This window comes from Giraffa tippelskirchi, chromosome 3 (assembly GCF_054371585.1).
Source record: "Giraffa tippelskirchi isolate mGirTip1 chromosome 3, T2T-mGirTip1v1.2.pri, whole genome shotgun sequence".
Classification (NCBI taxonomy): domain Eukaryota; kingdom Metazoa; phylum Chordata; class Mammalia; order Artiodactyla; family Giraffidae; genus Giraffa; species Giraffa tippelskirchi.
The window spans coordinates 11,351,079-11,366,074 of NC_137277.1; the positions used below are offsets into that span (position 1 = coordinate 11,351,079).

Here is a 14,996-nt window from a genome sequence, read left to right on the forward strand (position 1 = left end):
AGAAACTAAAGTAACCAAAACATTTTGAAATAGAACAAAGTTGGAGGACTTTTGCTACCTGATTTCGAGATTCACCATAAAGTTAAATAATCAAGATGTGGAATTAGTGAGAGGACGGACCATGGATCAACGGGACAGAACAGAGTCCAGAAATGGAGTCACGTCAGTACATCCCATTGATTTTCCATGGAGGTAAGAGAACCATTCAGTTCAATGGAAAGAAGGTGGTCTTTCCAGCAAAGTGGCACTATGGTAATTGGGCACCCATTTGCCAAAAGTAGAAATTCAGTCACTCACTCACACCTTGTACAATAACTCTTTCCTTAAATGTGAAGCTTGGAACCATGAAACTTCTGGAAGAAAATCTTTCTGACCTTGGGTTAGGCAGTAGTTTCTTTAATAAGGCGCAAAGAGCACAGGCCACACAAGAAAAAGTGGCAGATTGATCTTCACCACAAATCGATAACTGCTTTTTGAATAATCCTGTTAGGAACATGAAAGCATGAGCCACAGACCAAAAGAAAATTAAAAAACACATATCTGATAAAAATCTTGTATCCAGTATATATAGGAATACTCAAAATTCCGTAATAAGAAAACAAGTGGCCCCGTTAAAAACAATGGGCTAAAGATCTGCAGACACTTTACCATAAAAAGTACCCAGGCAGCAAATAAGCTTGAGAAAAGATGTGTATCGTCACAGCAGTTATTCACAAGGGAAGTCGAGTTACCACAATGAGGTACTGCACATCTGTTGGAAGGGCTAAAATTTTCAAATCTGTCAATACCAAGTACTGGCAAAGGATGCAGAGCAGCTGAAACTTTCATACTTTGCTGGTGCAAAGGCAGAATACTGCAAGCACTTTGGAAACGTTTGGCCCTTTCTCACAAATTAAACACATACTTACCATAGAGCCCAGCAATCCTACTCCTAGATATTCACCCAGGAGAAATGAAAACTTCTGTTCATTCAAAAGCCTGTACTTGAATATTTACAGTGGCTTTATTCATAATCACCAGGAACTGAGAACAACCCCAGTATCTTTTACCAGGTGAATAAACTGCTAGAATACTTCATATGATAAAATTCACCAAATGTTTTCTAAATAAACTGAAACATACACACTATGGATGAATTTCAGCTACGTTATGCTCAGTGAAAGAAGCCAGACTTAAACTGTACAATTCATTTATACGGCATCTGGAAAAGGCAAAACAAAGCTATAGTGATGGAAAACAGAGGTGGTGCTGGGCTTGGACTAGGGGGAGAGCCAGACTACGAGGGCATCTAGCAGTTTGGGGTGAAGGAACTATTCTGCATGTCCATTGTGCGTGGTTACATCACCGTGGGGCTTGTCAGAACCCAGAACTGGGTCCCAAAGGGTGAGATTTACTGCCTGTGAATTGCATCTCAGTCACTCTGATGCTTTGTAAGGTGTGGTCACATGATAAAAGTGCCTGTATTTAGGTACCAGTACCTGCAGTGAACTCGGATCTGCCCTTCAGAGCTTCTTCGTTAGCGGTCAGTGGCCTTCAGCTGTAACTCCTTAGACGCCCAGAGGAGACCAGTCAGCCTGCAGCCAGTGCACCCCCTCCCGGCCCTGCTGACTCTGTCATTGTTTGGGAGAGTGGTTTGTTGTTAAACAAGGTCTCTGTCCCACCACAGAACTCGCTTTGTTTCTGGTGGGGACTTCCATGACCTCACGAGCCTTCCAGGGGTTGAGCTCCAGTCTTGATAGTCACGTGCCTGTTGTGGATTTCCTCCCATGCACTTGAGCCCCTTTAAATTCAGAGGCATTGAGGGTGTGCCCTGTGTTTCACAAATTCGTATGAGGACCTGCTCACCTGGCAAGGCCCGCCACCAGACTTCTGGGACCCTCTGGTCTTCCTTAGTTTCCGAGCCCAGGCTGCCCCAGTGACAGGTGAGGAACAAGGGGGATGCCATCACCAGCCTTCAGCTGCCAGCTCCACGGGAGGCCTCAGGAGGTTTCAGCATCATAATTGGTTTCTGTCTGAGGAGAAGCCAGGTGTTAGGAATCCTCTGCATGTCGTGATCCTAATCCTGTAACACTATTACCCTCACCCACATCCCTCCAGCTCTGCCGGGAGGAAACCTCAGCACAGTCTGGGTCTGGGCTTCTGTTTACTCAGAAGCTTCTAGTCAACCTGCAGAGCCACGTGGGAAGGGGAGGGGCAGGGCAACTGAGCAGATGATTAAGAAGGGCTGAGCAGGAAACAGTGTGGTCCCTCCGTCCATCCTCGTCCTTCCTGGCTGGCCGACGCCTGCTGCTGCTCGCAGCTTCTGCTCTCTCCCTCTCCTCGTCTCCACCCACACCTCCCACACTGTCCCACTGCTGCCCGCCCCCGCTTGTCCTAGTGCTTCGTGGTGATTGTCCCCAGGACGGTACGTGCGCTGGTTCCTGGGCTGCAGTTCAGTTCAGTTCAATGCTGCGAGTCCTCTGAGCTCAGCGAGGCCACTCCCCAGAGCTCCACACTCTGCTGCTTAGGACTCAGCCCAGGGCAGTGATGCCCGGCTGTGCGGTGGAGGTCAGTCTCTCTGAGGACCTGGGGCACATGTGGCCACACACAGCTGCCTCCTGTCCCCCTTCCTTCCTCCTGCCTGCCCTCACCACGTGGAGAACTTCCTTTCTGTCTGTCCCACTCCCTCCCTGCTTCCAGACCCTTCCTCTAAACCTGCAGAAACCAGAGCTTCATTCTGGTTCTGTCTTTTCATCTGGAGGTTTTCTTATTGTCACTCGGTGTTATTGGTCATCTGTAATTTCTTCTCCAATAATCTCTGGATTGTCATGAAACAAAACCAACCGGTAAAAACCCACCATCTATCCCAAGTGCCTTCGTGGGGTTATGTCTACAGCACTAACTGCTCTGGAGGCTCTAGGTGACTTTTCTTCTGTTGTCTCCATGTCAGGATATCTTTGCTGTTTTGCTGGCTGTGGGTCTGTGATTTTTTAAGAGAAAAAAGACAGGATCGTAGCAGTGAAATCCTGGAACACAGACCCCTTGGGTCTGTGCACAGGGATGAGAGGAAGTTTCAGGTTGTTTGTGATCAGAGAGAACATGGAGTATTTGAGAAGACACAAGTGCTCCGTGACCATTTCGTGTAATAACTGCCTAAATCGTGACCTAAACTGCTTCCTATCTTCTCAGCTACACTTGCACACAGGCATGTTCACGTGACCATGTTCACCATTCTTCATCCTGATGCTTTCTCCAGCAGAGAAGATGACTTTTAAAATATTGAATATGGGCTCCCTCTGCCTGTGCAGTGTTACCTGGCTGAGTACAAGGCAGATTAGCTCTCAGCCAAGAGGAAGTAGGGTTTTTCCTAGTTTATTTGATTCCTTTTATATTCGAGAACTTTACAGGTCTGAGTTCTCAAGCAGGCAACCAGAGTTAGGCAAGTTGACTGTATGACAAAGGAGATACATCGTTTTTTACACAAGTGGTTATGTTCTGAATATAGTAAACTTAAACCCTAACTTACTGTTTGCTAAGTGTGGCCCTCTCCTAGACACGGCCCATATGCACACACACCGGCCATGAAGCAAGAAGGGCTCTTATCCAGGAAAGGGGACTGTTCAGCTTCCACATACTTCACATGCAGAAGCTGATGGGCAGAAGTTCCCAGGCATAGGTTCGAAGCTCCTTCCTCACTCTCCACCCACATGGAGTCTGATGCCAGCTTCGCCCCTTTGCTGTGTTAGGTGGAGCCTGGTGGGCAGCGGCTCCTGCCTTCCAGGGGCGAGAAGGCCCTGCCCTCAGGCCCAGCTGCCTCTCCGGCCCCATGGGGCAGCCCCGCCCTGGCTGCTGCCCTCTGTCACTTCTCATGAGCGCGTTCATCTTCTAATCAGAGGCTTCGTTTCCCTTTGGCATCAGAATAAAAGCAAACCTCTGTGAGCACACCACATCTTTTTCTGATTTTGCATTTAAGGGTACAAAGGAGTCAATCTAGTGTCCAGCACAGCAGAGCCCTTTATGTCCCCTCCTGCGGGAAACACCCGGCCCTTATCCCTGCACCTTCTCCTCGAATTCTGTCTGCTTTGAAAGCAGCCTCCTTGCTGTCCTGTCAGAGTGTGACAGCTTCTGGCCTCTACGGTTGGGTTGTTGGAGGCAGGGGCTTCCTAAGTCTCCGCTCCACGTCCCCAGGCCAGCCAGCCAGCCAGCCAGCCGTCCTCCCCCGGGTCCCGGGTCCCGGGTCCCAGAACCTCCACACCCAGCTGTCAGCAGGGGGCAGTGCCCACAACACAGGGAGGGAAGCAGGTTCGGGGGCTTGGTGACCACCCTCTGACTGTAAGGGTCTGCTCTGACTGCTGTTGGGCACTGGACCAACCAGAGAACCAGGTTTCTTCTGCACCTGCAGAGGGGGAACCCTCTCATTTGGAAATAATTGTCTTAATTTTTTTTTTTTTTAATTGAAGATTCCGGAAGAGCATGACCTGGAGAGTCAGATCCGCAAGGAGCGGGAGTGGCGGTTTCTGCGGAACACCCGCGTCCGGAAGCAGGCGCAGCAGCTCATCCAGAAGGGTAAGGGGTGTCCCCAGGGGCCACTGCGGGCAGTAAGCCGGCCCCCACTGGCCCTGGTGCAGGCGAGGAAAGAGGCTGCCAGAGATCCTCCAGGGAGGAGGGATGCCGCCGTGGGGCACCACTCACCTACCCGGGAAGGCCTTGTCCCCGGGGACTCTGTGCCTTTGTCCCCAGGGAGACATGGAGGCTCTCTGGAATCATCATCCAAGGAAGCTCCTGTCTGACTGGTGGCCTCTGGGACAGTCATGACTTCTACCTTTTGTCATTTCCAGAGAGAAAGGAGCAAGCCCTCCGCAGGCCCTGGGGTCCAGAGCAGGGTGGCCTGTGTCCTCACCTTGGGGACAGAAGACAAACATCAGGCCCTGGTTGTATTTGCCTGGACCCCACATGTCCCCCAGATAATTGCTCCCTATTACCCCAATAGATCTTGTGCATTCCCATATGCCATGAACTTTTTAGTTTACTTTTCTGTTTTTTAAAACTCACTCTCTAAGTGACGGAATAGCATCCCACCATGCAAACCATCAGGAGAAGGCAATGGCACCCCACTCCAGTACTCTTGCCTGGAAAATCCCATGGATGGAGGAGCCTGGTGGGCTGCAGCCCATGGGGTCGCTAAGAGTCGGACACGACTGAGCGACTTCACTTTCATTACCCCAAAGCTGTATATCAGTCACATTTTGACCAAACCTTTTACTAAATTTGCCAACAGGTGCCCTAACTGCCCACTTTGCATACCCCCCAGCCCCACCCCACCCCACCAGTGTGAGGACGTGGGCTGCCACAGGGAGGGCTGCTGAGTTGTGGGTCCCCCTTATCTCAGCTGCAGCAGCCCCCTACCCCCAGGCACTGAGGCTGGGTGGGAGGGGGCAGCCGAGGGGCTCCACCCTGTTGGTTAGGACAGGGCCAGACCACTGGGCAGCTCCCCTGCCCAGGGACAAGCCTTCCCCTCCCCCTTTCCCAGCAGTACAGCCCCCAGGTGCCAGGAGCCAACTCAGTCCCACAGCTGTGGGTGGGCTAGTCTTCTAGCTCTGCCTGAGCCCTTGTTGCTGGGCCAGCTTTGGGCAGTGGACGATGCTACCTGGGTACTGCACAGAGTAGATAAGCAGACTCCTCATGCTTTTGTGGAATTATTTTCATGACCTCTCCCTGTTCTGTCAAATTCCCTTGATTATTAAGGGTTACTTTTATTCTTTTTTTAATTTTTAAACTTTATTTATTTGGCTGTGCCAGGTTTTACTTGCGGCATGCAGGATCTTTTTAGTTTTGGCATGCAGCATGTGGAATCTAGTTCCCTGAACAGGGATCGAACCTGGGCCCCCCGCATTGGAAGCATGGAGTCTTAGCCACTGGACCACCAGAGAAGTTTTTTGTATTATGGGTTACTTTTTAAAGTTGAGGGTGAGGACCCATGAGACCATCCCTACCTGAAGGCAGGCTGGAGTCGGGCTCTCATCCCTGGCCCACCTGCCCAGGCCTGGTGCCCCCTGAGCACTTCCAGAAGCAATGCCGTTTCAGAAGCAGGTCGAGGCATTCACAGTGCTCTCAGTGAGATGCTCGGGTCACATTCCATTAATGCGCGGTCACTTCTGCTAAAACCAATCTTGGCTGTTTGTAACTCACCTCTGTGAAGGTGCATTCTAGATGTAAAGCCTCCAGGGATGTAGAATTCAAAGTCTGCTGATTTTTCCAGGAGAGCTTGAGCTGCCCAGCTTGATAGGAGCTCTTTGAATTATGGTGTCAAGAACCTGTTTTCTTGGAAGTCGATGGTTCTTTAGAACCCCGGGCCTATGGAAGGGGACAACAGGACAAATTGGTTTCCCTGTACCCACAGGCAGCCTGGGAGCCAGTCTGCCGCACACAGCGAACATCTGAAGGCAGTAAAGGCCACATTCTGGGCTGGTGTTGTTTTGGTCAACATTGCACAGGGAGTGAAGTTAGAGCCGGTCATTTGAGAACCAACCAGGTTTTCCAGACAGAAAAGAAAAAAAGTCATCTTTGTAAATTAGGGTCAGGGGTTCTCTTTTCCAGTCTTTGTGGGAAAAAGATCTGCTTGTCCAACACACACCGAAAGGAACTGCTGAGCTGCTGGAGACCTTGGCAAGTGAGCTTGCAGGCAAGAGCCTCACCGCCAGCAGACGTGGGCAGAGAGGGCAGGGCCACTAACAAGGCCACAGCTCCTCCACTGCCTGTAGCACTCAGAGCCTGGACTCTGTGTGAAGCAGTGGTTTCATCTGAGGCCAGCGGTGTGCTGGGAAGGATGTGAATCAGGGAATATTGCCTGCGGGCCTAGCAAAGTCATCAGACGAGTCCGCAAGGCCCCAGGAGATGAGCTGGGAAAGTTAATGCCGCCTCCCCTATCTGTGACCCCTCCAGCCAGCCCCCGTGACGCCGCAACCTCACCATCATGTCCAGATCTGTGCGTGTGTGCAGAATGCCTGCAGTGACTCAGGACCCGAGTGTCCTCTCATCTTCCCTGGGTCAAATTACACCCCCTCCCTGGGGAACCCATGGCTGAAGGGGATGGCACCTCTGGGCAACAGTTAAAACCTCCTGGGCCTGTTTGCCTGTTAGTTTAACCCCATCCTGATGATTGAGTGGTTTTCAGTGTTAGCTGTTTTAGCAAAAGGAGATGAAAAAGACTGAAATCATGGGTGACAGCAGCTCGCCCAGCAGGTGCCAGGTTCACAAAGCGTGAGCACCACAGTCGCTCTCCTCTGTGTCACCCAAGACCAATGTCCAGTGGCCAAGAAGGAGGTGACCCTAGGGCTGAGTGTTGGGGCTGCTTGCCCTCCACGATGGGCAGGAACAGGTCCCACACGCCTGGCTCCTCTGCATGAGCCTGCATCCTTCTGCAGATACGTGTGTGAACCCATCTGATGCTCCCCACACTGGTATCCTCTTTTCGTTGTTTTTCTAGAACGCCTTCAGGGCATGGCGGTTTTTCCCAGGTACCTGTGTTGGGGCCTGGGGAGCAGATCCCCATTCACATTCTCTGTGTGATTCTTAATCAGCTGTCATTCCGTCATTTCAAGGTTCCCGCCTTTCCAGACTGGAGCCCCCCGCCTCTGCACAGGACTTTGGCTGGGTTACGGACAGTGATGGCTGGATCGAAGCTTCAGCCTTGGGACTGAGTTACGAATCACCGCCTTACTGAGCTTTATTCCAAAATCTTTGACATTCTTTTCAGAAAACCTTAACTAGCATGCACTGAGCTGAATACTGCCAACGGGTTGTCGTAACCATGAGTCGAATGCCAGCCCTGCCATCAGGAGCCCACCCACACTCTGTCTCCTGCTTTCTTCTGGGCCCCTCCCAATCCCCCAAATACGAGGGGCTGTTGTCAGCCTTGGTAAAACACGTCATTGACGTTTACTGCAAATTGAGGCCCATTGTCATGTGTTTCCCTTGGCAGGTATCACAAGGCTGGACGACCAGATATTTCTGAACAGGAACCCTGGCGTCCCCTCCGTGGTCAAGTTTCACCCCTTTACGCCGTGCGTGGCCGTCGCTGACAAAGACAGCATCTGGTACGGGGGCGCTTATGGGGCTGGCCTTTCAGCTGGAGAACAGGTAGCCCCAGGGGGTGTGGACAGGACACCCCCTGCCCTGTCCAGGCGTGGAAGCTCCTTGCCCCAAGTCTTTGGGCTCCTTTGGGGGTGGGGGCTGGAGAACTTGGCGGCAGATGTCTCTCCTCTTGGTGCTCCCCACACCCTCCCAGAGCTGCACTTGGCCACGTTACCGCGGGCGCTCCAGAGGCCTGCCCATAGTTACGTGTGGGCCGGGACGGGGCTTCAGGCACTAAGATGGGGCTGTTCCTGTGCAATGAACAGAGAGCAAAGCACAGGGGCTCGTTAGGACCCCCCAGTGATAGGATATGTGCGGGACCCGCTCAGGTGCAAGGGCAGCAAGTGTGCAAAGGGAAAGCGTCAGTAACAAGACACCACTTTAACTCATAGCGGCTGTTGCCCTTATGTCACTGAGAAAGTGCACACTTGATGGGAGAGAGCCATGGGGACGATTCTTTTTATAGCTGATAAAATGGACAGAATTCTTACCTATTTCTTATTCTTCTCGTTTTTTATACATAACGTAAAATTTACTGTCTTCTCCATTTTTAAGCTTGCAGTTTTGTGACATTAAGTACTTTCACCTTGTTGTGCAGCCGTCACCACTGTCCACCTCCAGGACTTTTTCATCACCCTAAACTGAAATTGTGTCCCCATTAAACACTGACTCCTCCTCGCCACTCCCCAGGCCCAGCATCCACCACTCAACTTTCTGTCTCTAGGAATTTGTCTGTTCTGGGAACCTCAAATAAGTGGAATCATCTAGTATTTGTCCTTTTGTGATTGGCTTATTTCACTTAACATACCATCCTCAAGGTCCATCCGTGTTGTAGCAGGTGTCAGAACGTCCTTCCCTTTTAAGATGGAATAGTGGTCCATGTGTATGGATCACATTTTGTTTCCTCCTTCATCCATCAGTGGGCACTTGGGTTGCTTCCATCCTTTGGCTATTATGAATGACACTGCTGTGACCTGGGTGCACATCCCTTAAATGTGTACACAGAGGTGGGATCCTGGAGACACGGTACTTCAGTGTTTAGTTATCCTGAGGAAGCGCTCTTGTTCTGCGTGGCGGCTGTACCATCTTACATTCCTGCTGGTAGGCCACAGGGTTCCAGTTCCTCCACACTCTGACGACACTTGCCCTTGCCTGTGTGTTTGCTGGTGGCTGACCTGCTGGCTATCAGGTGCTATTTCCTTGTGGCTTTCATTTGTACCTCCCTGATCACTCACTGTATTACTCTCTTATTCCCTGAAGCTTTTGGGACTGGGAGAAAGGGGAGAAGCTGGATTATTTCCACAACGGAAACCCTCGGTACACAAGGGTCACGGCCATGGAGTATCTGAATGGCCAGGACTGCTCCCTCCTGCTCACGGCCACAGGTGAGTAGGGTTCCCATGGTGGGGACCTAAACCCTGATGCAGAGGTAGCAGGGGACAGATGCAGGACCCCAGCACGAAGTGGCAGCAAGGTTCCTGTGACCTCAGCTGTTTCTTTTGATAAAGGGGACCAACCAGTCCCAAGTGGAGACCACCATCATTAAAGGCACACCTAAGGGGAGAGGTCCTGCTGGCAGCCCTCCCCAGGAAAATAGTCCAGCCCCAGCCCCAAGGGGGCTCCCCAGCAGGCCTCAGGCAGGGAGGAGAAGACAAACCCCCGCAGTGGTGCGGGAGCCAGTGGGGTCTGCAGGGCATTTGACAACAGGTCACACTGAGCCTATCTGAGTGCCAAAGAAGAGGCAGAGAGGTGATTCCTTGGGAATAGCAGACTTGGCAGAGGGACCAAGGGCCCTTTGGGAGTCAGGTCCCAGTGGAGAAGCAGCATGAGGCTTAAGTTCTAGAATAGGGAGGCGTCACGTCTCAGCGGAGATCAGGGGCGGATCAGCAGATGGCGGAGCCAGGGACTCTGCTCGACGTGAGTTCCCCAGTGTGTTCCCAGGTGGCCTTGAACTCCCTCTGCAGCTCTAGGCCAGGTTGTCCATGAGGGGCTGGTGAGGCTAGAGAACAGGGTCCTGGGGGCAGCAACACCAGGAGGAAGGAAGGAAGGACAGATGGACCAGCAGACAGGTGGTGGCCCCACACTCAGGCCCACCTGGCTGCCCATCTGCCGGAGAACCCTGGGACCTCTGCCCCCTCCTGGGGCTGGAGAGGCAGGGAGGGGCATCCCACCAGTCTCCTGAGTCATGTGACGGGGTGGGGAGAGAGGCCTTGTCCCTGTGAGAGATCGGCTCTTCTTGGCAGATGATTCCCGCGGGGGTGGGGAAAATCGGGAATGCTGTGATGGGGGCTCCACCCTGAAGCCCCAAGTCAGGCCGGAAGGGGTCTCACTCTGCCTGTGTGCGGCTCCTCCCTGGATGAGAGAACCGTCTGCCCCTCGGGCTGCCTGGTGTGGGCCTGAGCAGCCTGTGTCCTCTGGCAACCCCGGGGAGGGGGCCTCCTCCCCTTTCCAGAGCAGCCAGGCCTGCGTTTTAATCTCCTGTCTCCTCTCCCCAAGATGACGGTGCCATCAGGGTCTGGAAGAACTTTGCTGATTTGGAAAAGAACCCGGAAATGGTGACGGCCTGGCAGGGGCTCTCGGACATGCTGCCCACCACCCGAGGTGGGTGCTCCCGGGGTTCCGCAGGAGGTCGGTCCACTCGCAGCCCCTGAGTCCCGACCCAGCCAGCTTCCCTCTTGGGAGGTTCTGCTTGCAGCGAGGTGAAGGGGAGGGTGTGTGTGTGTGTGTGTGTGTCTTGCCGAGTTCTGAGCATCCCGCAGCCCCTGTCCTTGGCTTGAAGCGTGTGTTGCTTGTGAGAGTGTGGGCACGGCGGAGCCTGGGGCTGCATCCTGTGCCCCTCATACCCAGAGTAATCCCCTCTCGGTGATGAGCACACAGCGGGCGCCCTGGTAGTGTCTGGTCCTCAGGAGAGGCCAGTGCACTGCCTGCCTGCTCTGGGCTGAAGGAATTGTGGCTGCAGTGTCCACTGGACACCACTCTATGTGCTGCCTATTGATGGGCACGGCCACCCCACGGCCAGGGTGAGAGACGCCGGCACCACCTGCCATTCTCTGGGTCCAGGCCCATTATTGGGAGGTCTGCACCCCTTAGCCTGGCGCTTGCTGTGCACACAGCATTTACGTGGCCATCGGTCTGGATTTCCAGAGCCGCCCTCCAGCGTGATCGCAAAGCCCCTGCCAGATGGAGGCAAGAGAGGCTTGCTGTTCATCACTCCACCCACCTGGGGTCTCTGCGTGGCCTCAGCTGGCGATCAGGTGCTTGTGAGGCTGCTTCTCTCTCCTCCATCTAAGCACCCTCAGGGGCACGGCCAGCTCCACCACAGATACTTCTTTATATGCTAATTTTTTAAGTGTTTTTACATTTTCTTCAGGGACAAAATAGTTGTGTATTGAACCCCACAAGCCCCAACACAGCCGTTTTCTTTTTGCCAGGGCCCCTGTGAGCCTGGTCCTGTGCTCCCATGGATGACAGCTGCCATCACAGGATCCCTCCCTCTCTCTTGCTTTTTCCTGTTCTCTGCCCTGCAGCGCCCCCACCTTCCACCTGCTCAGCCGCCAGCCTCACCCCAGGCCTGTGCTGAGGCTCCAGCAGAGCAGGTGGCTGACGGCCTACCCGTGGTCCTCAGGTGCTCACGCTCACAGGCTTGTTTGATTGTAGGATATGCTGGGCAAGATGAGTCACGGTCTTCAGTCCTTAGCTTCCTGCTGCCATCCCAGCAGGCTACAGCCGTCCCAGTCTCCAGCCGTTCAGAGACCCCTGTGTGGGGAAGGCAGGAGCTGGTGGAGATCAGGCTCAGGCTTCTGGCTGGGCCAGAGGATGGGAAGGTGGGGAGCTTACTGGTGGCCCAGTGAATACGCTGTTGTCTAGTCTTTTCCTTTTGCAACAGCCCACCTACCTGCAGCCCCCAAATACCTGCCACCCCCAAATGATGTATCTGTAGTTTATTTGCCCACAATGTCGCTTGCCTTTGCTCCAGTGAAAGTGAGAGGAGCTGCCTGTCAAGGAGACAGCATGCAGGTGGGGTGACGGGGTCTAGCTGAGGTGACAGCAGTACAGCTCTGGGGCGCCCCTGCACTATCTCCCCCAGACGTCACCTGTGTGTGGGGAGCCGCTCCTGGCCCAGGCGTGCGCTGCAGCCCTTCCTTGAGAGTGGGTTCCACTGTATAGACAGACATGTATTTCCTACAGACTCCTTCTTGCTGGACCTGCCCCCTTTCCTGTGTCTCAGAAATCTCCCAGAACAGGCGTTGTTGGTGAGGGCTGGTGAGGGTCCTATCTCCCAGTCTTTGTCAGCAGGTGGGGTGAGGGGGGCTTTGGGCGGGCGCTCCTCGGCGGCTAAGCCAGAGTTCGTTTGACTGGGCAGCAGTGGACTTAGCAAAAAGGAAGATGTTACTTTCTTGTTCTTTCTGAAGGAGCGGAAGGTAGAAGGGGCAGGGCACCTGGGAGGCCAGCTGCTTTAAAGGGTCAGGACAGGAAGGGCTTGTGTGTTGCAGGGCCTGGGAGGGGTGCCCCGAGAACCAGGGACCCCCACACCCTCCAGCCTCCACAGCTTCCCTCTGCAGCACAGGGACTGCAACCCCAGCAGGGCCAGAGAGACCCCAATTATAATTTCCACTTCAAGAGCTCAAGCTCGGTAACCGAGGGGCGATTCTGGTGGATTTCTGGCCCCTCTGCCAACTTCTGGGTGCCTTCTGCCCATCAGTACCTGCTTTCTTTCTCTTCACTCATCTTGGCCTCTGACTTGACAATCACAGAGCTATTGGTCGTGATTCTGAGGGAAGAACTAGCAGCTTCTAAGGCCATTGCTTGTCAGCGTCTGGGGGCCTCCCTGCAGCGTGAGGCCCTTAGGAGTCCTGTCTGTGGTCCCCCGGGACCTTGTCAGGCAGAAGCAACAGCCCCCAATCCCTGCTCCAGATTACCTCCCGGGCATGTGAAACTCCCTGTGCTTCACAGGGAGGTCCTCCGCCTGGTGCTTCACAGGGAGGTCCTCCACTTGGTCTCGGGTCCCAGGCAGCCTCGAGCTGTTTAGGGGGGATGAGGCACCCTGAGGGGAGGGACTGCCATCATCAACTCCTCCACGCACCTGTGACAGGGGATCCTACACAGCTCTGCACCCCGCGAGGCCCAGCCCACCTTGTCTTTCAGCTCCAGAGGTCATAGGGGGTCTCGTCTGTGAACACTGGCATGTAAGGCACATGGAAGGGAGTATTTGGCACTCCCTGATTGGTGGGGAAACTCTGCCTGTGAGGTTCTCTTGTATGCTCTCCAGCTCAGAATTCACTCACCAAGTCGCTGTTGTGGCAGCCTGTTTGCAAAGATCTGAACCGGTGGTTTGGGACTAAAGAGACGTTTCTTGCAGGAGCTCTACCCCTGCCTTTTGGAAGTTGTGTAAAATGTGCAGGGTCTCCATGTCATCGTAGCATGCCCCGGCTCGTGTGTACATCTGCACCCAGGCATGGTCACTCATGCATGCGTGTGCACATGTGAACATGTATGCTCCTGTGCATGCTCGTGCAGTTAGCCTGGGGATACTCCCCTCATGGGGATCCCCCACGGTCAGGAGAACTGAAGTCAGTCTGGGTCCCTGGCCATCCCCTGGAGCTGAGTGAGCCATGTTCTGAAATAGAACCGGTGGTGGTACCACCCATCTTCAGGCCAAGGTGCCCACAGTCACCTGGACACAAGCACCATTCCCTGGAGGCTTCCTCACCAACCCGGGGTCCCATGAATGAAGAGCCGTCCTCATTCAGGACCTAGACAGAGGGTTGCCTCCGCTCCTCTGGCCGTGGCCAGTGGGTCAGCTCCTGCCAGTCGGGCCGCACTAACCATGTGTGTGTCCAGCCACTAATTGCCACTCGCTGGAAGTGCCACGCATGTCAAGTCACGTTTCCCTTGAGTCTCAGCACCTTCTGATTTCCCACCTTGAGTCTTTTTTTTAGGCAAAACCTCCAATCGTTGAGTTTTCAAGTTCGTAGGTACTTTGGCCCTTTTCTTCCCACTGCAACCATGCCCCAGGCCACTGCCTGCCCCTCCCTCCTGTTTCCTTCGTGGTGCTCCGTGACCCTTTGTGGTGTGTTTAATTCTGGCTGATTTGGCTCTGGCTGGCTGGCTTCCCCTTGCATCAAGCCCACAATCCCTGTTTCCTCGCAGGTCTGGCTCGAAAGGCCTCAATCTTTCTTGACCACAGTAAGCAGGGAGGTGAGTGCCTATGCCTTATTTGTGAGGGCTGGGCGGGAGCTGGCTCTTCTGCTCTGCTCGACGACATCCGCTCACCCCCCCATGTTCTCATGTGGCAGAGGGTCAGGGCTGTGGTTTTTCTTATTCGCTCATCTGCATACTCTCTGCTGATACAAAAGACCATCACTGGTTGAGCACTGGATCTCATGGGATGAATGAGGTGGCTGCATGCAGCTCTGGAAAGAGACTTCAGTGAAAGCCATAGACAGGACTGTCCCTGGGAGCCGAGGCCTCGCGGTCATGCCTTCCGGCCTCCTTGGTGGCCTCACTCCTGGGCTGGCTCGAGGACAGTTCAGTTCCATGCTCCATGCCACCTTCACAACAGCCTTGAAACAGGAATAATCCCAGTCCACATCTGCTGGAGTGAGGATGGCGCAGCTCTCAGGCTCCCAGGGAAGATGTCTCACGATTCCATTAGGACAGAGATATCGTTCCTGAGATTTGTGTTCCCACCAAATTTTTCAAAGGAGAATATTTTCCAGAATTGAATGCAGAGTTTCTTGAAGCATCTGTTTCCATCTGAAAATCCATATATAAGTTTGATAGTTACCAAAACGCCCATCTGCAGTTGGCTATGTATACACTGGGTTAGCAAACTTAAAATATGCACACTCGAAATGAGTCCTTTTCTCTCCTAATTTCACTAG

At 53.5% G+C, this 14,996-nt stretch overlaps 1 protein-coding gene across 16 annotated transcripts in view; it reads left to right on the plus strand.

Moving 5' to 3' along the window:
- The window catches only part of RPTOR (regulatory associated protein of MTOR complex 1), a 315,148-nt gene that overhangs the window by 288,557 nt on the left and 11,595 nt on the right, over positions 1 to 14,996 (plus strand). For 10 of the 16 annotated variants that reach the window (XR_014078516.1, XM_081575768.1, XM_081575769.1 and 7 more), the window contains 4 exons: positions 4,440 to 4,545; positions 7,961 to 8,075; positions 9,373 to 9,497; positions 10,609 to 10,713. Coding sequence is in view for 15 of the 16 variants with exons in the window: in XM_081575768.1 (XP_081431894.1) it covers positions 4,440 to 4,545; positions 7,961 to 8,075; positions 9,373 to 9,497; positions 10,609 to 10,713 (451 nt within the window). In the remaining variant the exon portion in view is untranslated. Of the gene's footprint in view, positions 1 to 4,439; positions 4,546 to 7,960; positions 8,076 to 9,372; positions 9,498 to 10,608; positions 10,714 to 14,262; positions 14,311 to 14,996 lie in introns of all 16 variants that reach the window. The other 6 variants (XM_081575767.1, XM_081575770.1, XM_081575771.1 and 3 more) reach the window with 1 other exon arrangement.